Genomic DNA, 24,967 nt, shown 5'->3' on the forward strand with positions numbered 1-24,967 from the left:
GCTGCTTTTCCTGGAATTTGCCTTGGTCTCCCATTATTCTGTTTTTTGTTGGTGGCCGGGAGGGCAGATTCCACCCCACCCCCGCCGTCCTGAGCGGACCAAATGGCTGCTAAGCCAAAGGAGCTCCTGGGAAGCAGGAAGGGTTCAAGACCAGCTCTCCCTGCCAACATGGGCATGTGAGGCAGTGCGGTGCAGTGGTTAGAGTGTTGAGTTAGGACCCGGGAGAGACCACGGCTCAATTCCCCGCTCAGCTATGAAGCTCACTGGGTCACAGTCACTGCCTCTCTGCCTAACCTGGGCTGCTGTGAGGATAAGAAGATGGGGAGGTGAGAGAACCAGGAACACTGCTTTTAGCTCCTGGGAGAAAGGGTGGGATAGGAAACCAGTAATAACTTTCCCAGTAGTGATATATGGAAGTGAGGGCTGAACCATAAAGACTGATCGCCAAAGAATGGATGCTTTTGAATTCTGGTGCTGGAGGAGACTCTTGAGAGTCTCATGGACTGCAAGAAGATCAAACCTCTCCATTCTGAAGGAAATCAGCCCTGAGTGCTCACTGGAGGGACAGATCCTGAAGCTGAGGCTCCAAGACTTTGGCCACCTCATGAGAAGAGAAGACTCCCTGGAAAAGACCCTGATGTTGGGAAAGATGGAGGGCGCAAGGAGAAGAGGACGACAGAGGACGAGATGGTGGGACAGTGTTCTCGAAGCTACCAGCATGGGTTTGACCAAACTGTGGGAGGCAGTGGAAGACAGAAGTGCCTGGCGTGCTCTGGTCCAGGGGGTCACGAAGAGGCAGACATGACGAAACAACAACAATGATCTTCCCATTAGCCTGGACCTAATCTATATGTGGCAGTGGCTTCCAAAGTTGGGTGGGGGGCAGTAGTGTTACTCAGGGGGACACTGAGAGGTAAGGGGGCCGCGGGGTGAGGGGTGGGATCCTGGATGGGTACACAACTTTCAGGCTTTGAAAAGCTGCTATCATTGGATCAAGTTGATCTATTTTGTTGAATTCGTTAAACTAAATTCGTTAAACTAAACGACTAAACAACAACAATAATAAAATGAACCAAGGGCACTATCTCAGTTCATGACTGTTAATTCTGCACTGTGCAAAGGAAGATCTTTTCTGCGGCTATTGGCTCGTGCCAACCTGCTTTCATTTTGCACGCGCACCCACACACCCTCGGGTTTTGAGCGGGGAGCAACCATCTCTGCAAGGCAGGGATAGGGAACATGCAGGCCCCCAGGTGTTGCTGAATGACAACTCACACCCCCAAAGCAAGACCAGTAAGTGGTCAGGGGGTGGAGGGACATTGGGAGTCAAAGGCCACAGGTGAGCCAGGTGTCAGCCGAGCACCTAAGAGCACAGTCCTGCTGGGAATTCAGTGTAAAGGTAAAGGGACCCCTGACCGTTAGGTCTAGTCGTGACCGACTCTGGGGTGGCGGCGCTCATCTCGCTTTAATGGCTGAGGGAGCCGGTGTACAGGATCCGAGTCATGTGGCCAGCATGACTGAGCCGCTTCTGGCGAACCAGAGCAGCGCACGGAAACGCCGTTTACCTTCCCGCCGGAGCAGTACCTATTTATCTACTTGCACTGGTGTGCTTTCGAACTGCTAGGTTGGCAAGAGCTGGGAGTGAGCAACGGGAGCTCACCCTGTTGCAGGGATTCGAACTACCGACCTTCTGATCGGCAAGTCCTAGGCTCAGTGGTTTAACCCACAGCGCCACCCACATCCCAATTCAGTGTTACAAACTCAGATATATGCTAATCACCAAATGGCACCTTAAACCTGGGTCATGGTCACCACAACAGAATGTCTTGGCACCTTTTTCTGCAATGGAGTTTGATTATTATTATTATTATTTTCATTTCTATATCGCTTTGTATTTTAAAGAAAAAAAATCTCTAAGTGGTTTACAACACGTTAAGACACCATTCCTGCATGGCGGGGGGTTGGACTAGATGACCTGTGGGAGCCCTTCCAACTCTACGATCAAATAAAACAATCCAGAATAAACCAAGCTCCCAAGGAAAATATCTCAGATCCTGCTCCAAGCGACATTTGGCTTTCCCCATATTTATTTGCCTACCTAATTTACAGAGCTGCCTCATAGCAGGACGACTCTAGGAAGGCGGTGGGGTGCAGTGGTTAGAGCGCTGGACTAGGACCTTGAAGATCAAAAACCCCACTCAGTCGGGACGCTCATCTGACTCCTTGGAGGCCTCTTAACCTACCTCCCAGGGTCGTTGTAGAGTTTAACTGAAGGATGGCGTGAACCATGTGCTTATTGGAGAAAAGGGTGGGATATAAAAGCAAAATAATTGTGCTTTTCTGCTGAGCTGCTTAAGGAAGTTGGAGGGGTCAGTTGGAGGAAGATGTCAGACGCCAACCTGGTACCCAGGTATTTCCACGTGGTCACAATTGGACCTGTGCCAGTTGCAAAACACACACTGGTTTCTTAACACTGGTTGGGATTGTGGCAAAAGCAGCTTTACAGCCGCTCCCAGGTGTTGCTTAGGTAGATTTGGGTGGGACCTTGATACCAGGTGTTATGTACTGAAGTTCTCATCCTGGGCCAGCAGGGGGATACTGTAGATCGTTTTCACTCAGGTCCACATATGCAAATAGGGGATTGAAAGTGACGTTCAGTGATTGGATAGTTACAGAAAGTGGTTACAGTTGCGTTGTAGTGGAGCTCTATATAAGCAGGCTGGCTGAACCCTTCCGTTCAGTTCTGTTCTGGCCTGTGAATAAACAAGAGCTGTTTGAAGAATTGCTGTGTCGTCTGATATGTTCATCCACAACTTAACACCTGGAATTCCTTAACTTACCTGTTGGGTAGGTGGCAAGCAGAGCATCACAGCCATTGCAGGACTGGAACGCTTGGAGGTGGCTGGGTGCAGAGGAGGGAGAAACCCTCCCCTTTTAAATGGCAGCAAAACCAGAATAAAACCTCCCCACGTTTCTGAGCTCAAAGGTTTTTTTAGTCCTGAGGTATGGGGGCAACCCACCCACCCACCAGACAGCCAGTTCCTTAGAAGGCAGTGGGTTCAAATTTCCGTAGACTCCTGCAACCGCCTTAGCAGCCTATGATGTTTATGTGTCTGAAAGTAGGTCGGTGTCTATGGATGTGGGTAGGCGCCAAGGCCACAGAGGGAAATTTTTTTACGGCATGAGCAAACTCTTAGGAGTTTCTCCCACAAGCCCACGCAGCAGCACATCCTAGACCTTGATCTTGCTGGGCACCCAAAGCAGGCAGCGAACTGTGTGGTGCAGTTTGGTTGTTAAGAGGACTGGACTACTAGGACCTGGGAGACCAGGGTTTAATAATAATAATTAATAATAATAATAATAATAATAATAATAATAATAATTTATTATTTATACCCCGCCCATCTGGCTGAGTTTCCCCAGCCACTCTGGGCAGCTCCCAATCAGTGTTAAAAACAGTACAGCGTTACATATTAAAAACTTCCCTGAACAGGGCTGCCTTAAGATGTCTTCTGAATGTCATGTAATTATTTATCTCATTGACATCTGATGGGAGGGCGTTCCACAGGGCGGGCGCCACTACCGAGAAGGCCCTGTCTGGTTCCCTGTAGCCTCACTTCTCGCAATGAGGGAACCGCCAGAAGGCCCTCGGCGCTGGATCTCAGTGTCCGGGCTGAACGATGGGGGTGGAGACGCTCCTTCAGGTATACTGGACCGAGGCCGTTTAGGGCTTTAAAGGTCAGCACCAACACTTTGAATCGTGCTCGGAAACGTACTGGGAGCCAATGCAGATCTCTCAGAACCGGTGTTATGTGGTCCCAGCGGCCAATCCCAGTCCACAGTCTAGCTGCCGCATTCTGGATTAATTGCAGTTTCCAGGTCACCATCAAGGGTAGCCCCACGGAGAGCGCTCGGCCGTGAAGCTCATTTGGTGACCAGTCACTGCCTCTCGGCCTGACCTACCTCACAGGGCTGTTGCCAGGATAAAATGGGGAACGGAAGAACTGTTCCTTGGAGGAAGGTGGGATATAAATGCGATAAAAATGGCAGTGACTGGAGGTCAAGAGTGATGTTCTGAAACCTGTGCATATTTGCACTTTTTATATAGGTCAGCGCACGGCGAGTTACTCAAACTGTTTTAAGTCTCATAGCCGACACTAAAGCAGTTGACTGGTTTGCTAGTGCGCTTTGTTCATTTCACCTAAAATATCTGTTTTTCTCCCCAAATGATGCACGTCCAGAGCAGCTCTCAGTATATAGCCTGCCTTTCTGAATGTGCCCTCCGTCTTTCCCAACATCAGGGTCTTTTCCAGGGAGTCTTCTCTTCTCATGAGGTGGCCAAAGTACAGTGGTACCTCAGGTTACATATGCTTCAGGTTACAGACTCCGCTAACCCAGAAACAGTGCTTCAGGTTAAGAACTTTGCTTCAGGCCGAGAACTGAAATCGTGCTCCGGCAGCATGGCAGCAGCAGGAGGCCCCATTAGCTAAAGTGGTGCTTCAGGTTAAGAACAGTTTCAGGTTAAGAACGAATTAAGTACTTAACCCGAGGTACCACTGTATTGGAGCCTCAGCTTCACCATTGTCAGTATAGACAAGAACTTTGCAAGAATCATTGCAGGTGCCCTCAAGCAATGGATACTCTCTTTAAAAATGAAATAAAATTCACCACTGTGCATCTCTCCCCCTCACCTGCCCAGATGCTTTAAACTAATTTAGAATATTTTCACTGCGCTTTGGGGTTTCTTGATGCAACGGCTGCAGGCTATTAAAAGCAGCTCGAAGGAAGGAGGGGAAATTCCAAGCGTGGCCAGAAAAAGGGCTTTATAGTCGTTTGGTGCAACTTGTTTTCTTTGTTTCAAAACCCAACTGGGAAGTGTGTGTGTGCTCTGAAGGCGAGTGCACTGCTAGCTCATCCGACTCATTAATTTATACCCCGGGGAGGAGAGATCTCTTCTTAGCCATACTGAAAGCAACCGCTCCCAGCGGGGAAGTTACTGGTCCGTATTTACAGCACCTGGTGCCCGCAAAAGTGATCTCATATGAAGGACAAAATGGTTGCTCTGAATCCATCGCAAATGCCCAGCAATACCAGGAACATTTTGTGGCTGCACAAGTAGGAGCGTCTCATGGTTGCATCGATTTGGGCGCAGAGGCCAGGGAAAGGCACTGCGATGCTAAACCGTGGAAACAGCTTTTCACATCGAAAGTAGCACATCAGAGGCTGCCCTTGAGACTGACCCAGAAACTCCAGCGGGCGCAGAATGCCGCGGCGAGACTCCTTATGGGGTCTTCACTGCGAGATCACATTCATCTGGTACTATACCAGCTGCACTGGCTACAGGATCAGGTTTAAGGTGCTGGTTTTAACCTTTAAAGCTCTATACGGCCTAGTACCCTTGTAACTACGGGACCGCCTCTCCTGGTATGTCCCACAGAGGAACTCACAGTCTGCAAATAAAAACACCCTGAAGGTCCCAGGCCACAGAGAGGTTAGGCTGGCCTCAACTAGAGCCAGGGCTTTCTCGGCTGCGGCTCCAATCTGGTGGAACGCTCTGTCACAAGAGACTAGGGCCCTGCGGGACCTGACATCTTTCCGCAGGGCCTGCAAGACAGAGTTGTTCCACCACGCCTTTGGTCAGGGCGCAGCCCGACTCCCTCCTCTGGCAACCTGCACAGAATTTTGCTTAATGGTTGCCATCAATTTGATTTAAATTAATTTTTATAATGAAATGTTTTTAGAATGTTGGATTATTTAATTGTTGTTAGCCGCCCTGAGCCCAGCTTCGGCTGGGGAGGGTGGGATATAAATAAAATTTATTATTATTATTTCAGACCAGCTTACTGCCCCACATGAAGGCAATGAGAGGGTTCAAAATATCGTGTCTTTTACAAGGATGTAAGAGCCTGCCGGATCAAGCCAGCATCCTGTTCTCAAAGTGGCCAGCCAGATTCCCAAAAGGGGAGCCCACAAGCAGGACCGGAGAACTGAGATCCCTCTCTCCTCCCAAGGCTTCCAGAAAATGGTATTCAGAGACATCCTGCTTCCCCCAGTGGAGGCAGAACACAGCCATCAAGGCTAGAAGCAGCCACTGATAGCCTCCATCTAGTCCTCTTTCAAGCCTTCCAAGTTGGTGTCCACCACTGCCTCCTGTGGGAGGGAGTTCCGCAGGTTAACTGCGCTGTGTGGAAGAGGACTTTATCTGCCCTGCATCTTCCCAACATCCAGCTTCATTGGAGGCCCACGAGTTCCATTGTTAGGAGGAGGGAAAGGAAGCCAGTGTGGTGTCGTGGTTAAGAGCGGTGGACTTGTATTCTCGTGAACCGGGTTCGCTTCCTCGCTCCTCCACCTGCAGCTGCTGGGTGACCTTGGGCCAGTCACACTTCTCTGAAGTCTCTCAGCCCCACTCACCTCACAGAGTGTTTGTTGTGGGGGAGGAAGGGAAAGGAGAATGTTAGCCGCTTTGAGACTCCTTCGGGTAGGGATAAAAGCGGGATATCAAATCCAAACTTTTCTCTTCTTCTCTACCTACTTTCTTCATAACAATTTTTTTTTTCCTTCCAGTAGCACCTTAAAGACCAACTAAGTTAGTTCTTGGTTCCAGTTACAGAAAGGTAGCCGTGTTTGTCTGCCATAGTCAAAACAAAAAAATTTTTTCCTTCCAGTAGCACCTTAAAGACCAACTAAGTTAGTTCTTGGTATGAGCTTTCGTGTGCATGCACACTTCTTCAGATACACTGAAACAGAAGTTGCCAGATCCTTCTATATAGTGCGAAGGTGGGGAGGGGTATTACTCAGAAGGGTGGTGGGAATGGGTGATTGGCAGATAGCTGTGATGAGCCTGTTGACGACTCTTAACGACTGCAATAGGTCTTACAGGAAAAAGCAAGGGGTGAGAAGGTGAAAAATGGCTTTATCATGTATAATGAGATAAGAATCCAATGTCTTTGTTCAGACCAGGTCTCTCCATGGTTTTAAGTTTGGTAATGAGTTGCAATTCAGCAGCTTCTCTTTCCAGTCTATTTCTGAAATTCCTTTGTAGTAAAACAGCTACTTTGAGATCTTGTATAGAATGTCCTGGGAGATTGAAGTGTTCTCCTACTGGTTTCTCTGTCTTGTGATTCTTGATGTCCGATTTATGTCCGTTTATTCTTTGGCGTAAGGTTTGGCCTGTTTGTCCAATATAGAGAGCTGAAGGACACTGTTGGCATTTGATGGCATATACAATGTTAGACGATGAGCAATTAAATAGTCCCGAGATGGACTATGCCAAAGAATAAACTTTGACTTTGGCAGACCAACACGGCTACCTTTCTGTAACTACTTTCTTCATGCCATGCATCATTTTAGACAGTCATACCTCATGTTACGTCTGCTTCATGTTACGTTCTTCCAGGATACGTCCCGTGGCAACCCAGGAGTACCGGAAAGGGTTACATCCGGGTTTTGCCGCTTGCGCATGCGCAGACACGCAAAATGACATCACGCGCATGCGCAGAAGCGGCGAATCACAACCCGCACGTGCGCAGACGGGCCGCTGTGGGTTGCGCTCTTGTCATGTTGCGAACGGGCCTCCGGAATGGATCCTGTTCGCAACCAGAAGTAGCACTGTACCCTCCTATCAGATCAGCTCTTACCTTTCCCCTAAACTAAAAATAACCCAGCTGCTCGTAGGGGGAGCTTCTCCACCCACTCAATCATTCTGGTTGCTTATACTGGATCTTCTTGGCCACTGGCCATTTAATTCAATAAAACTATGGCCATTGTTGCCAAGCAGTTCAATAACATCTTGCAGCAGATGGTTGCCGCACAACTCCAGGGCCACTCTGGTCCTCTGGTCAGCTCCTTGTACTCGGGTACAGTCAATTTCCTGCTTGGCAGGGGGTTGGACTCGATGGCCCTTGTGGTCTCTTCCAACTCTATGATTCTAATTAGGGTATCTACAAATTTTACCACTTTATAATGGCTGGAGATATATAGCCAGCCAGCCTGTAGCTGAAGTCACCCATTGCAACATTTCCTTTCTGTAATGCTTCCTTCATTCTTCTTCATAAGGTTCTCTCCCCTCCCACCCACCCCCCGAACATTTCGATCAGGGGACGAGAGAATGTTCTCAGTACCAAGATCCTTAGCTGGGATTCTTGCAATGCATGAATGCAATTAGATGACCCTTGGTACAATTCTGTCCTCTTGCATCTGTAAGGAAGAGGTGTGTTTCGTGATCCAAATCGTCGGACGGCTTCGCTCTTACTGCGCACCCTCGCCAACCCAGAAGACAGACCCTCCCAAGAAAGACCCGAGAGAGTTAAAAACAAAGGAAGGAGCACACCTCTGTAATTGTAAAACTAGAATTTTGACTATTTAAAACTTTTCACCCAAAATTCAAACACCACATTTGAAAAGGGGGGAGGGAGGGGGGAAAACAACAACCAAACCAAAGAAACCCACAGCCAAATCTCATCACATGAAGAATCCAGGTTCTTTATACAATACAACTCATGGCGAGAACGTCTTACTGGAATTTGTCACAGCAGTCTGTCTGAAACAACAGATCCAAAGGGGTTGGGGGGGGGAATCATCCCAACGCAAAATACTGTTGTGTGTTTTTAAAAAAATGCAATATAAATAACTTCTCTTTTTAAAAAAGTAACAAAAACCCACAGAAATGAATCAGTAGTCATTCTCACAGGGAGGGAAGCAAGACCCCCATTCCTAAACCTCCAGTCATATAAAAATCTTCAAGCTACAAGGAGGCAGGATATTGGGGGGGGGGGAGGAACGAGGGAGTGGCTCTGGGGCCAGTTCTGTGGGACAGGGCGAGGCTTCTCTGCCAGGGCCTGTGGTTAAAATTCCAGTCCTGCATCTCAGGAAACTGGGGGGGAAGATATAGTGTTATGTGGGATTTGGGAAGGCTGAGAGTTTATCACCCTCCACCTTGAAAGGTTGAGATTTGAAGTCTTTCCCCCTGCAGGGAAAGTGTAGTGTTTGTGCATCTGTGTTAGTGCCATAAAAAAATAGTTTCTTTTCCCCCTGTGTGCATGGGGGAAAGCAATTCCTAGAGCGGAGGCAGCAGACGGCTGTGAGAAGAGGGGAGGTGAGCACTCAGGAGCCAGAGATTCTAGGGCTGTCACCTCCTTCCATTTGTCAGCAAGCTACCAGGAGATGAACGGTCCGTGGGGTGGCTCAGATTTAAAGCTGCAGTATATAGAGTTACAAAAAGAATTGTTCCCGGAGGTGGGACAACCCAGCTTCTTGGAAACGGGTTGGAGCGGTGATGCCAAGTCACGAGGGCTGGGGAGTCAGGTCCTGGCTGCAGGAAGCAGCTTGAGTGGTTGCTAGGCCCTCGAAGACCAGCCTGTTCTGAGGTTCAAAGCCGAGAAAGCCTTCCAGGAAAGCCCCTAGGCTTTGTTGCAGAACAGAGCGGATCCACAAATGCAGCGCTGGGTGAAGCCTTTGCCTGCAGGCAAAAGCCAGGTGCGCTAGGAAGGGAGGTCCAGGTTAGCTGGGTAGCAAGCAAGGGTTCCTCTAGAGATTGGAAGAGATGAAACACTGTCCAGTTTTGAGAAGAAAAGCACCAGAAGCAGGAAGCAAACAGGTCAAGCGGATGTCCTGCGGAATAGCTGCATTGCAGGCCAACAGCATCAGTGGGAAGGGGCTCAGTCCAGGACCCTGCGTGGACCAAGGCTGGCTCTTTCTCACCTGCAAATCCCTCCTAAAATATGCCAGTTTGCACCTGGCTAATGCCAGTGGAGATGAGGAGTGGAACCCACAGGATTTTAAAAACCAAACACCTGGGTTTTCCCCCTTAGAGTGGTTGCAACTGACAGCAAATTTGCCAGGAGAGCGGCAAAAGCAGCAACAGGCGGATCCTGGTTTCGTGGAGGGGCACGTGAGAAATATTTGCCCTTTGAGCCCTAGGAGGGGCGTCAGAAAGCGGGGTGCTTCCTTCCCGCCCCCGAAAAGCGTTTCCAGGGCAAATGTGATGCATAACCTATACCCGTAAGAACCTAAAACCAGGAAGCAAGAGAGTCCCCCAAACTCTTGAAGAAGAAAACCCCGCAAAACCCTTCCCCTGTAACTCTGCATGCAGAAAAGCCCATCCTGTATGTACAAGCATGCAAGGAGGGGGGTGCCTTGTGTGGCAAGGAGGGGGGTGCAGACCTCTGGAGGCCGGCTCTGTTCCTCAAGGCAGCTGCGCCTAGTTTACAAAGGGGAGGGACCTCTGCCTGCTCCCCTCCCCTCACACCAGGGGACTCCCGGTGTCTCCTGGGCCCCCAAGCAAGCCTTCTTTCCAGAAAGCGCTGCAAATGCCACACCCTTCCCCACTCTCCTGCCACGGGGGGCTCAAGCCCTCTCCAACCCAGAGGAAAGGACGGACCTGAGCTTCTGATCCAACCCAGGGCTAGCAAACCCGGCAGCCTTCATCTCTCAAGCTGCTGTCCTGCCCGACATTCCTGCCTTGCCCATGCCACAAGACGGCACACAGGGGCATGTCGGGAGCCAAGGGGGCGGCCTATGGCCTTTGCTGCTGCTTCCTAAAAACTGGCAAGGCAGACCCCCCCAAAAAAGCCAACACTGCAAGAGCTTAGGGAATTGCCACTTTGCAAGCTCATACTGGCCTCTGTTTTAAAGACTAGGAACGTAGAAGCAGTGATCTCCCTATCTACTCGACCCCCAGCCTAGCATTAAGCTGGGGTGGGGGGCAATGACAGGAGAGGCCCTGTTGCTGGTATCCTTGTTCAGCCGGAGGGGAGCAAAGCGACAGAGCATCGCAACCACGGACGGGTTCAGTCTCACAGAGAAACGCCCGGGAAGCTCATCTGCTCTTCCTGCTCCCTTTTCTTCCTGCCTAACACTGCTTCCTAGGCTATGCTCAAGGTTTGCAGGTTTCCAGGTCTGGTGAGCAACACCAAGAGGCGCGCGGCTGCCCGACCCCAGGAGCCCCACGTCACACTTCTGACATTGCGAGTGGCAGACGAAGTCACCCTCCAAGCTGTGCGTCACCAGCCACAAAGGAGAAGTCCAGAGGAAGCCTCCCCGCTACGAGACAGGACAAAAAAAAAAAAGGCCTGTTCTTGGCACACCCTAAACCAAGATCAGAACAAAGCCCACAAGGGGGACTTCCATAAATCCAGCCTGCCCTCCAGGCCGAAGAAACTTGCTCATCGCAGTTTTGCCTGGGGTGGGGAGTACAAAGCGCAAGAGCAAGCGGAGGGGCAACGGCTGCCACTATCGAAGGCAGGAAGCAAGCTCAGCACGGCAACGTCAGGCGGGGAGAAAGAGCAAAAGGGAAAGAGAAGACAAGACGGGGGGGGGAGAGGGGCCAGGGCAGCTCCATCCTGGCCAAGCGGCGACAAGAGGCGCAGAGACCAGGGAGGAAGAGGCAGGCTTGAGATTAAAAGCAGCCTTCCCGGGTCTGGATCCCCCGTGACGACTGCCGTTCCTGCCTGAGCAGCGGGAGACGTGGGTTGGGGAAGGAGCTCAGGAAGGACACAACCCCTGTGAATCGGGACCATTTTAAAAACGAGAGAACTGGGCTGGGTAGGTGGAAGCGGCCATCTCGATTTGGGAAGAGGGCCTGAAACTCTCTAACTGGCAGTTAAGAGCACGGAGGAAATTACGGAGGGTTTTTCTTTTCTAAAAAAAAGGACTGCTTTGCAGAGCTGAGAGTCTCATTTGCCTGAGATGGGAGCCCCTGAGAAAACCCACCTCGCTTCCTTCCCTTCCTCTCCAATACCAAGAGACGCAGTGTTTCTCCCCAGTTTGAAAATCCGAGGCAGGTTTGGCTCTTGGGGGGCAGGGAGAGGATTCTTCAGGGAGGGGGAGAGGCAACCTTGGCTCAGCTGAAGTCCCCAGAAATCTGACCGGACTGTGGGGAGAGGGGCTTCCCTGCCCCCCCTCTCTGGGACACTCCTTGCCAATGGCCCCCGCCACCTCTGTCCTCTGGCTATCTGGGAGGAAAGACGTGCTACCAAGAAGAACGAGAGAGGGGTCTCGGAAACCACGGACCGGAGAGGGGTTGCGTTTCGAGCTCTCCCCTACCCACCCAAATCGCCGCTGCCCCAGACTTGTGTGATATGAACGGCTAAACAGCAATCGGGAATTGTTACAGTCTTTTGTTAAAAAAAGCAACCCCCCCCCTTCCAGGGCTCTAAACCCTGCTCTGAGCTCAGTAGTACGGAAGAGTGGCGCAGAGAGGGCGTCTTCCTCCTCGCTGGATGTGGGACTTGTTCGTGGGACTTGTGTCTTCAGCATCAGTGGCGGACGTAGAGGAGTCCCTCAAGGGAGGGTTGGCCTGAGGGTGGAACGAGGAGGTGACACGTCTCCCTGGCCACGGAGGAAGGAAGAGAAGCCCCCTCTTTCAGCAGGGAGATGCCACGGGGTGCCCGTTGTCCCTGGAGGGGTTCCAGCTGCCGTTGGGGTGGGGTGGGGGGTTGGCCAGGGACGACGGAGGTGTCTTCTCTCTCTCGCTCTTTGGTAAGATGGTCCAGTTTCTGCCGCCTCTTTCATCTCATCCGGTTCTGCCTCATCAGGGGCACGATGCAGGAAGGGGGGCCGGCTTTCCCCAGGAAGGGGTGCTTCAAGAGTTCGTTGGCGGTGGCTCGCTGGGCCGGGTCCCTGACCAGCAGGCGGTCAAGGAAGCCCTTCAGGGAGGGAGACACCTGCGGAGAAAGGAGGGGAAAGGAGGGGCATGAGCCGCATTTGGGGCAGAAGGGCAGAAACAGGAAGGGGGAGCGCCTGCAGTCGGAATTGCAGTGGTACCTCAGGTTACATACGCTTCAGGTTACATGCGCTTCAGGTTACATACTCCGCTAACCCAGAAATAGTGCTTCAGGTTAACAACTTTGCTTCAGGTTGAGAACAGAAATCGTGCTCCGGTGGCACAGCAGCAGCAGGGGGCCCCATTAGCTGCTTCAGGTTAAGAACAGTTTCAGGTTAAGTACGAACCTCCGGAACGAATTCAGTACTTAACCCGAGGTACCACTGTATATGCTTCAATGGAGGCATGCTTTTCCTCTAAGAATATGGCTTATTTTCTATGCACATGTAAAGTTAAGCTGGGGGGGGATGCCTCTATACAAGCCAAATAATAATAATAATAATAATAATTTATCATTTATACCCCACCCATCTGGTTGGGTTTCCCTAGCCACTCTGGGTGGCTTCCAACATAACACTAAAATACATTAACCTATTAAACATTTACAGAAAGGTAGCCGTGTTGGTCTGCCATAGTCAAAACAAAAAATTTTTTTCCTTCCAGTAGCACCTTAAAGACCAACTAAGTTAGTTCTTGGTATGAGCTTTCGTGTGCATGCACACTTCTTCAGATACACTGAAACAGAAGTTGCCAGATCCCTCTATATAGTGAGAAGGTGGGGAGGGGTATTACTCAGAAGGGTGGTGGGAATGGGTGATTGGCAGGCTCATCACAGCTATCTGCCAATCACCCATTCCCACCACCCTTCTGAGTAATACCCCTCCCCACCTTCTCACTATATAGAGGGATCTGGCAACTTCTGTTTCAGTGTATCTGAAGAAGTGTGCATGCACACGAAAGCTCATACCAAGAACTAACTTAGTTGGTCTTTAAGGTGCTACTGGAAGGGAAAAATTTTTTTGTTTTGACTATTAAACATTAAAAGTTTCCCTAAACAGGGCTGCCTTCAGATGTCTTCTAAAAGTCTGGTAGTTGTTTATCTGTTTGACATCTGGTGGGAGGGCGTTCCACAGGGCGGGTGCCACCACCAAGAAGGCCCTCTGCCTGGTTCCCTGTAACTTGGCTTCTCTCAGTGAGGGAGCCGCCAGAAGGCCCTTGGAGCTGGACCTCAGTGTCCAGGCAGAACGATGGGGGTGGAGACGCTCCTTCAGGTCCTTATTTAATCCCCACAACAACCCTGTGAGGTAGGTTAGGCTGAACGAGGCAGTGACTGGCCGAAGGTCACCCAGTGAGCTTCATCCTCGCCGAGTGGGGATTTGAACCCTGGTCTCTCCCAGGTCCTAGCCCAGCTCTCTAACCACTCCCATCCCTTGTGGGGTGCAATTAGTGCCAGCACCTTCGTCAAGAGTTTGGGTGTAATCTTTGACGCCTCCCTTTCTATGGAGGCGCAGGTTACAGCTACAACAAAGGCGGCATTTTTTCATCTCTGCCGAGCTAAGCAGTTGGTTCCTTATCTCTCTCGCCCTGACCTCGCGACAGTGATCCATGCAACGGTCACCTCCAGGCTTGATTATTGTAACTCTACGTGGGGTTGCCCTTGAGACTGACCCTGAAACTCCAGCAGGTGCAGAATGCTGCGGTGAGACTCCTCACGGGGTCCTTGCCATGGGATCATATTCATCCGGTGCTTTACCAGCTACACTGGCTCCCAGTGGAGTACAGGATCAGGTTTAAGGTGCTGGTTTTAACCTTTAAAGCCCTATACGGCCTAGGACCCGCGTACCTACGGGACCGCCTGTCCTGGTATGCCCCACGGAGGACCTTAAGGTCTGCAAATAATATCACCCTGAAGATCCCAGGCCCCAGGGAGATTAGACTGGCCTTGACCAGAGCCAAGGCCTTTTCGGCTGTGGCCCTGGCCTGGTGGAACGCTCTCTCACAAGAGACCAGGGCCCTGCGGGATTTGACATCTTTCCGCAGGGCCTGCAAGACGGAGCTGTTCCGCCGGTTCTTTGGTTGGGGTTCAGTCTGATTCTTTTCTTTCTGTATAAGAACAAGCCTTCTAGCCCGCTCACAGGTCCTTTATAAGACCAGTGGTAACAGTTGGCCCTGAAGAATATTAACCACTCTCAATTTTACCCGTGGACAGCCATCTGTCCAGATTTTAATTTGCTCTGAACTAATTTTAAGATGTATTTTATTTAAGATGTATTATTTAAGATGTATTTTAACTGATTGCCTGTTTTTACGTTCTTATGCTCTTTGTATACTCTGTTAGTTTATGATGTTAGCTGCCCTGAGCCCAGCTCCGGCCGGGGAGGGTGGGGTACAAATAAAATTATTATTATTATCACCATCATCATCACCACACTGGCTTTCTAACCCAAATGGCTCAGGACTGCCTCTCATAGTATGACCTGACCCAGACCCTGCGATCCTCATCCTTAAGAGGCCCGACAACAAATTTCGGTCCTGAACCTGATCCTTCCAAGGTGGGGAAGTCAAGCGAGGAAAAGGAAGAGAGAAGGAAAAGGAGTCTCTTACCTTGTGCACGTTTTTGAGTTTGGGGGGCAGGTTGTCCCGGATCATCTTCATGGCCTTCAAAGGGGGCTCGTTGAAATAAGGGGGCTCCCCATCCACCATTTCTATCACCATCACGCCGAGGGACCAGATGTCCACCTGAAACAGAAGGAGTGGGGGGGGGATTGAGAAAGGGGAACAAGAGCAAAAGGTGCCTCCGCCTCCCCCTCCCCAGCCTGAGCAGTTTTGTGACTGGTTTGCAAAATGGGGGCCCTACTGGACTAGCAAGTCTGCCCGGCAGCAGGCTTTTCGTTCTATTTGGATTTTACAGCTTCCTGAAAGCTCAGGATGGACGATGGAGGCAAAAAAATAAATAAATCTGCTGATTAGAGAAAATGAGAACTTCATCAAAACCACGTAAATGGCCACTTGACTGCTTTGATCAGTGGAACGTGGCAGCACATACCCTCTGGAACTCCCTGCCTCTTGATATCAGGCAAGCGCCTTCACTGCATTCTTTCGGCATCTGCTGAAAACATTTGTGTTTAGGCAAAGCCGGAGGTTTAGGAAGTTGAAGCCCTCTTACCTCCGGCCCATAGGGCAACCGGGAGATGAGCTCTGGAGCCATCCAGTAAGGGGTGCCAACCAGGGACTTGCGCCGCGGAACCTCCTTGTTCACTTGCGCACAGAACCCAAAGTCAGAGAGTTTGACCTGGAAGGGAGAGCCAAGCGAAGGAAGCAGGTCAGTGGCTGGAGCAGGCTCAGGGAGAGTTTGCTCACGAGGTCTGCGGTGGGAAGCATCTTTCCAGCCTTCGCAGTGCAGAGCAATATTCCTTTTTTTTAAAAGACGTGACGAGAGGCGGACAAACTCCCACAAATATAGGGCTTTGCCTTATCGCGATGCATCACCCCTCTGGTCAGCCTAGCCCAGTTCTCTCTATTTTGACAAGCGGCAAGCAGCTCATCCTGGCTACCAGGTGTCCTTTGAAGCTGGAGATGGCAAGGAGTGAACCAAGGACTTTTATTCCGCGTGCAAAGTTTGCATTCTGCCATTGAGCGATTCCCCCACCCCACTAACGTGAGGCTCAATTCCATACTTAGTCCAAACCTCAGTTCAAGGGCCTAACATGCCCCACCCCCAGGCCAGTCGTTCCCAAACTTTTTGGGTCCACAGCCCCCACCTTGGTTATAATAATGATTTTTTTATTGTTTATACCCCGCCCGTCTGGCTGTGTTTCCCCAGCCATAAACTCAACCCAGGTTCCCCCTCCCTTACCCTATAAAAAGCATTATTCAGAAGAGCAGTTTGCACGACCCACTAAGGAAGATAGTAACACAGCAAAAATCGAAACAGCAATTGAGCATTTATTCAAAACCCAATTAACTCTATTTTGTTTAATTAAGTCAACGAAATGGATGTGCTTGGTTGATCCTAGGATACCAGCTTTTCAAAGTCTGATAGTCATTTACATTTTCAGCGCCCCCATGCTGACCCCTTGCCTCTTAGAACCCCACTAGGTTCTAAAAAAATATTGGCAGAAATTTCAAACCATTATTGGGACTTCCAGGGGAGAGAAGACAGAGGAAGCAATTGAGATTCCAGAGGGTGCTATAAAAAATCTGCCTTCTCATAAGTCTGAATATGGCGAGAAGTGAGGTTACAGGGAACCAGACAGAGGGCCTTCTTGGTGGTGGCGCCCGCCCTGTGGAACGCCCTCCCATCAGATGTCAAGGAAATAAGTAGCCATCTTATCTTTAAAAGACATCTGAGGGCAGCCCTGTTTAGGGAGGTTTTTAATATTTAATGCTGTATTGTTTTTAACACTTGATTGGGAGCTGCCCAGAGTGGCTGGGGAAACTCAGCCAGATGGGTGGGGTATAAATAAATTATTATTATTATTATTATTATTATTATTAGGGTTTCAACTAAACATTAGGAAGAACTTTTTGACGGTGAGAGCTGGCCGACAGTGGAACGGACTCCCTCAGAAAGTGGTGAACTCTCTTTCGTTGGAGATTTTTAAGCAGAGGTTGGATGGCCATTTGTTGCGTATGATTTAGTTGAGATTCCTGCATTGCATTGAGGTTGGGCTAGATGACCCTTGGGGTCCCCTCCGACTCTATGACTATGTTTTTATGTTCTCCTCAGAAGTCTTGGGGCCGCCTGACACCACTGAAGAGTCGCCTCCAGGTGGCACTGCAGGACCAGGCAATTTCAGCAAGAGGTGAACAGGGGCAGGGACATTATTTTACTCCAGGGGCCAGCAACATTTTTCAGCTGTGGCCCTCAGACCTTGTGGTGGGCCGGACTATATTTTGAAAAAAATAATGAACGAATTCCTATGCCCCACAAATAACCCAGAGATGCATTTTAAATAAAAGGACACATTCAACTCATTCAATGTAATGTAAAAACATGCTGATTCCTGGACTGTCCGCAGGCTGGATTGAGAAGGCGATTGGGCCACATCCGGCCAGCGGCCCTTAGGTTGTCTACACCTGTTTTACTCTGTTTAGGGAAGCTGTCAATGTTTGAAGTATTGTTGTTGTTGTTTAGTCGTGTCCGCCTCTTCGTGACCCCCTGGACCAGAGCACGCCAGGCACTACTCCTGTCTTCCACTGCCTCCCCCAGTTTGGTCAAACTCATGCTGGTAGCTTCGAGAACACTGTCCAGCCATCTCGTCCTCTGGTGTCCCCTTCTCCTTGTGTCCTCCATCTTTCCCAACATCAGGGTCTTTTCCAGGGAGTCTTCTCTTCTCATGAGGTGGCCAAAGTCTTAGAGCCGTTTGATGTATTACAGTATTTTAATATTTTTGGGGGCAGCTTCCAAAAAAATATTAAAATACTGTTTGATGTATTACAGTATTTTAATATTTTTAATATTTTTTTTGGAAGCCGCCCAGAGTGGCTGGGGAAGCCCAGGCAGATGTGCGGGGTATAAATAATAAATTATTATTATTATTATTATTATTATTATTATTATTATTATTATTATTATTATTACTCCTTTGTTTCTACCCCCCACACCTATCAGCCAATCACCCATTCCCACCACCTTTCTGAGTATTACCACTCTCTCACTATATATAAGGGTCTGGTGACTTCTGTTTCAGTGTACAGTGGTGCCCCGCAAGACGAACGCCTCGCAAGACGGAAAACCCGCTAGATGAAAGGGTTTTCCGTTTTGGAGGCGCTTCGCAAAACGAATTTCCCTATGGGGTTGCTTTGCAAGACGAAAAAATCTTGCGAGTCCCCGCGGGTTTTTTTCGCTTTCCCCCCCTTTTCCTAAGCCGCTAAGCCGCTTATCAGCTGTTCCGCTGATAAGCCGCTTAACAGCTGATTGCGAAAAGCCGCTAGACCGCTGTAGCGCTAATCCGCTAAGCTGTCAATGGGCTTGCTTCGTAAGACGAAAAAACCGCTAGACGAAGAGAATCGCGGAACGGATTCTTTTCGTCTTGCGAGGTACCACTGTATCTGAAGAAGTGTGCATGCACAGGAAAGCTCATACCAATAACAAACTTAGTTGGTCTCTAAGGTGCTACTGGAAGGAATTTTTTAATTTTGTCAGAAAGTTCTGCCTGATGTTTAGTTGGCACCTCCTCCTCCTTCTTTTTCCACAAGCTTAAAATCAGCACCTGGGACCATGTGCAACTTACCCGGCCATCATGTGTGAGCAGAATGGAGTCACTCTTGATATCTCGGTGGATGACACCCTGCGCATGGAGGACGGAGAGCGCCTTGAGGACAGACAGACAGACGGCCGCAATCTGCTCCTCGTTCATCCTGGAAAGGGAGTAGGAACACAGCACCCATTAAAAGAGCAGCCTCGCTGGTTCAGACCTCGGTGGGTCTACCTTGCCCACAGCTTCTAGAGGTCAACTGGATCCCCTTCTGGGAAGCCCACAATCAGGGCATCGAGGCGACAACCTTTCGCCCATTCTTGTTTCCCCAAGCGGCAAAAATCCTGAGTCAGGCGCCTCCTGGACATAAGAGTGGGTCCCATTTAGCTAAGATGGCAAATAGCCAGTGACAGGCCTCTCTCTCCTGCTCCTTCACAGATTTATGAAGCTGCCTTTTAAAGTCACCTAAGCCAGCAGCCCTCGTCACATTCTGTGGCAGAATTCCGTGGCCCTCATCACACTCCGTGGCAGAATATTCCATGAATCTATTCTGTGCTGTGTGAGGGACTCTCTGTGGCCTGTCCCAAACCTAAGTTCTGGCATTTGGAGAGAGTGCGAAAAACCTCCCATTGCTTTCCTTTTAAAGAGGAGTTGGTGATGTGGAATAAAAACTTTGGTTCGTCTTCCTGTCTCTCCAAGACATCCCTTTCTCTGAGAAACCTGTAGGCAGGATTCGACCAACCACAGCCCTCTCCCCCCATGAGGTTTCCAGCAACTGGGGTTCGGATGCACTGCTGCCTCTGACTGTGGAGACAGAACACAGCCATCCTGGCTAGCAGCCATCAAGATCCACCTCCTCCATGAATCTGTCTTATCCTCTTTTAAAGTTGCACTTCCTCAAATATCCACTCATCTGGTTTCTACCTTTGTTTTCCTAAGGTTCATCTTTGGGCAAAAATTGGCCAACATCTGAATCTACACGCTGCTCTCTGCATAGCTGCTCTTTTCGATAATCTGCTTCAATTATACCTTTTGACATTTCATACCGAGATAATTTTTCCTTTAAAAACATAATCCTTAGGGGGGAAAGTTATGTATTTTAACAGTCATTCTGTGCAGGCTGAAATTCTATACACAGTTAACTAGGAGAGAGAGCCAGTGTGGTGTAGTGGTTAAGAGTGGTAGACTCGTAATCTGGTGAACCGGGTTCAATTCTTCGCTCCTCCACATGCAGCTGCTGGGTGAGCTTGGGCCAGTCACACTTCTCTGAAGTCTCTCAGCCCCACTCACCTCACAGAGTGTTTGTTGTGGGGGAGGAAAGGAAAGGAGAATGTTAGCTGCTTTGAGACTCCTTCGGGTAGTGATAAAGCGGGATATCAAACCCAAACTCTTCTATGAGAAAGATGTGGGAGTGAGTTCCACAGTTTAACTAGGGGCTGGGTGAATGAGGACTTCCTTTAATGTGTCCTGAATCTTCCACTATTCAGCTCCACTGCGTGTCCACAAGTTCTGGACATCCGGCAGGAGCCAGCCCCGAGGTCGGAGAGAGAACCATCTTCTGAAGCTCTGCTCCAAGCTGGAGTAGAAAAGGGGCTTTCAACTGCGTCCCAGTTCCAACTCAGCCACATGGGACTTCAAGTGAAGAAAGAGCAAGGTCAGGCCATTGTGGAGCACTTAAAACAAACACTTCGCTCCCTGCCCACGCTGCAAAGCTTCGGAAACGCTTCTTTTCCCTAAAGGCCTTTACATCAACACATGCACACTCCTGGCTTCTTTTAGCTGGTCACAAAAGTCAGTGTACGCCCGGCCAGCCGCTGTTGGGAGAACAAGGCTCTCTGTCCAGCAGGGCTGGGCAATATCTGGTTTTCAAAATTGTGATATATAACCAGCTAAACATTGCGATATACCGATATATCACCATGTCTGAAATAAGGATGGCGCTATGTAGAGACAATGGCTGGCTTCACGGTTTTCCCCACATTGTGATTTTTGCCAGCGCCTGGTCTTGTGATTCGCTGCGCCCTGCAAGAGGCAGGGGAGAGCTGAGCTGGCGGAGTTAACAGGGGTTGCAGGAATCGAGAGAAACATTGACTGGCTTCTTGGTTTTCCCCACGTGATTTTTACATAGCGCGCGCGCGCGCGCGCGCACACACACACACACACACACACACAGTGATTTGCACGATACACTGGCAGGTGAAAAATTATGAAACTGGTATCATGATATCGGTTCAAACCAGTTTGGGATGATATATATCTATATCTATATATCTATATATATGGGACGATATATATATATATATATATCTCCCAGCCCTACTGTCCAGGTGGACTCAAGAAAACCCTGTAAGGAAAATGGGTTAAACAGCAGCAGAGCCCCGTGAGAGAAGGGGCTCCCCATACCTCGTGTGTGTGACAATGTCCGTCAAAGCGCCTCCTTCCAGGAACTCCATGACGACCCATAGCTCATCGCCCACCAGGTAGCTGTTGTACATCTCCACCACATTCTCGTGCTGATAGTCTCTCATGATCACAACCTGAAAGGGGAGAAATAGACAGTGGCAGCTGGGAGGGAGGAAGAGCCGCTGGATAAGGACCCAAAAAGTGCCTGCTGGATGAGGCCATCTAACCCAGCATCCAGTTTTCGCAGTGGCCAACCAGGTGCCCCAAAGAGAAACCCACAAGTAGGATCTGAGCACAAGAGCAACTCTCCCCTCCTGCGCCTAAAGCAACAAGTCAAAATAACAGAAAACTAAGAACAGATTTAGGGACGCGGGTGGTGCTGTGGTCTAGACCACAAAACCTAGGACTTGCTGATCAGAAGGTCAGCGGATCGAATCCCTGCGACGGGGTGAGCTCCCGTTGTTCAGTCCCAGCTCCTGCCAACCTAGCAGTTCAAAAGCACATCAAAGTGCAAGTAGATAAATAGGTACCGCTCCAGCGGGAAGGTAAACGACGTTTCCGTGCGCTGCTCTGGTTCGCCAGAAGCGGCTTAGTCATGCTGGCCACATGACCCAGAAGCTGTCTGAAGACAAACGCCAGCTCCCTCGGCCTATAGAGCGAGATGAGCGCACAACCCCGGAGTCGTCCACGACTGGACCTAATGGTCAGGGGTACCTTTACCTTTAAGAACAGATTAACACTCACATCAACTTTCGAAACGTCTGGGCAGGCTTGTCGAAGCAAAAATGTTTTTAATAAGTGCCCAAAAAAGTACAGTGAAGGCGACTGTCTGATCTCAAGAGGCAGGGAGTTCCAAAGTGTAAGTGCTGCCATGTCAAAATATGGAACGGGTGTTACATGGCACCAGTGCTTTTTTTTCTGGGTGGACGCAGGGGTATGCATACCCCTAAACATTTTGTGAATCTAAGTATGGCTTCATTGAGGGGCAGTATTTCAATATCAGTAGGAAAATGAGAGTACCCCCTAAACATTTTTTTAAAAGGAAAAAAAGCACTGCATGGCGCCTGGAAGAGTGCCAGTTCCGCAGAGCAGTCGAAGGGGCTGAGGCAATCTCGCAGGTGAACTGGTCCCAAGCTGTTAAGACCTGGGTGCCCGGCTGTTGCTGGACTACAACTCCCATCATCCCCGACAGCTGGTCCTGCTAGCTAGGGACGATGGGAGCTGCAGTGCAACAACAGCCGGAGACCCAAGTTTGAGAAAGGCTGTGTTAAGGGCTTTCGGTGGCGCTGTGGGTTAAACCACAGAGCCTAGAACTCGCCGATCAGAAGGTCGGCGGTTTGAATCCCCGCAACGGGGTGAACTCCCGTTGCTCAGTCCCTGCTCCTGCCAACCTAGCAGTTTGAAAGTACGCCAAAGTCCAAGTAGATAAATAGGTACCGCTCTGGCAGGAAGGTAAACGGCGTTTCTGTGCGCTGCTCTGGTTCGCCAGAAGCAGCTTAGTCCTGCTGGCCACATGACCCGGAAGCTGTACGCCGGCTCCCTCGGCCAGTAAAGCGAGATGAGCGCCACAACCCCAGAGTCGGCCATGACTGGACCTAATGGTCAGGGGTCCCTTTACCCTTTTTATACTAGCCGCCTCTGCTGCCAGGACACCCCACACTATACCCTTTGGGGAAGGGGAACACCATTCTCAACACACACACAGAGGAAGAAGAACAGGAAGCGAGGCTACGGAGCGGGGGCCTTTCTCCACCCCACCTCCCGGCCCCTCACCTCGTTGAAGAGCAGCTCCCGCCGCTGCTGCTTGCGCAGGTCCATCTTCTTGACGGCCACCAGCTTCCCGGAGCTCTTGATGGTGGCGATGCAGACGATGCCGGTGGACCCCTCCCCGATCTTGATGAAGTTGTCCAGGTAGGTCCTGGGGTCGCCCGGGTCCACCACCATCTGCAAGGCGGCCCGGAACTGTTCGTGGGAGACCCGCTGGGGCTCGCGCTGCGGGGAGCGGGGCTGCTGCGGGGCCGGGGGAGGGGGGCCCGGGGGCTGCGGGGGCGGGTGCTGGGGAGGGGGCTGTTGAGAGTACGGCGGCTGGTGGGTGGGCGGCGGGACGTGCGTCAAGTGGGGGTCCGAGGCGTGCTGGGAGAGTCCTGGGTGGGGCAGCTCTGGGTTCCGGGATCTCGTTGGGCCTGATGGTGGGGGCCTGGAGGAGCTGCTGTTTCCACTTATGGGGCCGTTGGAGGCTGTTTCTTGGGGTTTCCCGGGCCTGTGCTCTGCCTAAAAGAAGCAGGGGTGGGTGGGGTGAAATGGTTACATCAGCAACTGGAAAGGACAGAAAAGATCAAAGAATCATAGAACTGTAAACTTGGAAGAGACCAGGAGGGTCATCTAGTCCAAACCCCAGCAGTGTCTACTTTCAGGCAAGTATGGAAGGGTCAACGATCCCCTCAGACTACTCACTACAAAGGGAAGGGGCAGAGAAGGTCACACTCCAGCTGCCCAGTTGCCAAGGGACCTTCAACCAGAGCACTGTGTGCCAGAAACCAATACGGTGATGTTGGTGTCAGAAACCAATACGGTGATGTTGGTGCCTTAGGACTTGAGATTCACCACCACTGGTTCCGATAATATGTGAAGTATGGATCTTGCCCACAAGCAGGTCATGTGTTCTGAAACCCCCACCTGCTCCAGAAATTACGTTATCTGATTCCCTAGGTGAAATCTGTGTCTGTGTGTGGTGTGTGTGTGTGTGTGTGTGTGTGTGTGTCAGTCATTCTGCATGTTCCCTTTTCATGGATGAGCAGTGCCCTCTAACCTTGGATCCCCAGATGTTGCCGGACTACAACTCCCATCATCCCTGACCATTAGCTAAACTGGGGGGGGGGGGGTGATAGGTTTTGTAGTCCAACAAAACCTGGGCACCCGACAGCTGAAGAGCACTGATGGAGAAAGATTTGTGGGTAGCTCTTGCGGACTAATACGGAGTAAGAGACTGCTGATCCGTTCAGCCCAGGGCCGTCTTCTCTGCCCAACAGCAGAATCATAGAATTGTAGGGTTGGAAGGGACCCATAGAGTCATCTAGTCCAGCCCCCTGCAATTCAGTAACGCCTCAAGAGACCCAGACACACAGAGGTGTTCCCCCAGCCCTTTTAACCTATGCCGTAAGTAAGTAAAAGCAGCCTGCTTGATCAGACTAGAGTTACACCTAGCGCTGCATTTTCCTCCCCACAGTGTCAAAAGAGATGCCCTCTGGAAAGCCCACGAACCAGGTTCTCTTTTAACTGGAGATGGCAGAGATGAAGCCTGCAAATGCGGGGTAGGGGAGGCCCCAGAAAGCAGCAGGAGCTGCATCTGTCCTCTGTAGCTCATCTCTCCTGTTGCCGGTGGCAGAGTTATGCCCAGAACACAAACACACACATACGCACACAACAGGAAAGTGGCAGGACCCCCTGCTAGATTAGCACAAAGGACAGGAACTGAGGCGGAGATGAGAAGTGGTTAGCAAGACGCAAAAGAAAGTTGAAGCTAAGGATGGTGGTGCCCTTGGAGGAAGAGGAAGAGGAAGAGGAGGAAGAAAAGTGGCAGAGCTGCAGGAAAAAAGGGTTCCAGACACCTGACAGTTCCATGGTAGATTCCCTTGCGATGGAGGCTTGCGGCACCCACAGCGCAGTACGTGGCTGCTTTGCTGCAGCGCTTCTACAGAGAGAGAGACAGAGTCACTGTGCAGGAGGCCGTGGGGCTGCGGAGGGCGGTTAGAGAAAGGCACAC

At 50.4% G+C, this 24,967-nt stretch overlaps 1 protein-coding gene across 7 annotated transcripts in view; it reads right to left on the bottom strand.

Moving 5' to 3' along the window:
* Positions 1–8,460: 8,460 nt before the first annotated feature.
* PAK4 (p21 (RAC1) activated kinase 4) overlaps positions 8,461–24,967 on the bottom strand; it is a 78,080-nt gene continuing 61,573 nt past the window's right edge. For all 7 annotated transcript variants that reach the window (XM_053397660.1, XM_053397655.1, XM_053397654.1 and 4 more), the window contains 6 exons: positions 22,978–23,475; positions 21,205–21,338; positions 18,838–18,964; positions 15,768–15,893; positions 15,206–15,340; positions 8,461–12,662 (listed from right to left, as the gene is read on the bottom strand). In XM_053397660.1, coding sequence (XP_053253635.1) covers positions 12,507–12,662; positions 15,206–15,340; positions 15,768–15,893; positions 18,838–18,964; positions 21,205–21,338; positions 22,978–23,475 — 1,176 coding nt within the window. In that variant the 3' untranslated portion in view covers positions 8,461–12,506. The remainder of the gene's footprint in view (positions 12,663–15,205; positions 15,341–15,767; positions 15,894–18,837; positions 18,965–21,204; positions 21,339–22,977; positions 23,476–24,967) is intronic.

This window comes from Podarcis raffonei, chromosome 8, assembly GCF_027172205.1.
Source record: "Podarcis raffonei isolate rPodRaf1 chromosome 8, rPodRaf1.pri, whole genome shotgun sequence".
Lineage (NCBI taxonomy): Eukaryota > Metazoa > Chordata > Lepidosauria > Squamata > Lacertidae > Podarcis > Podarcis raffonei.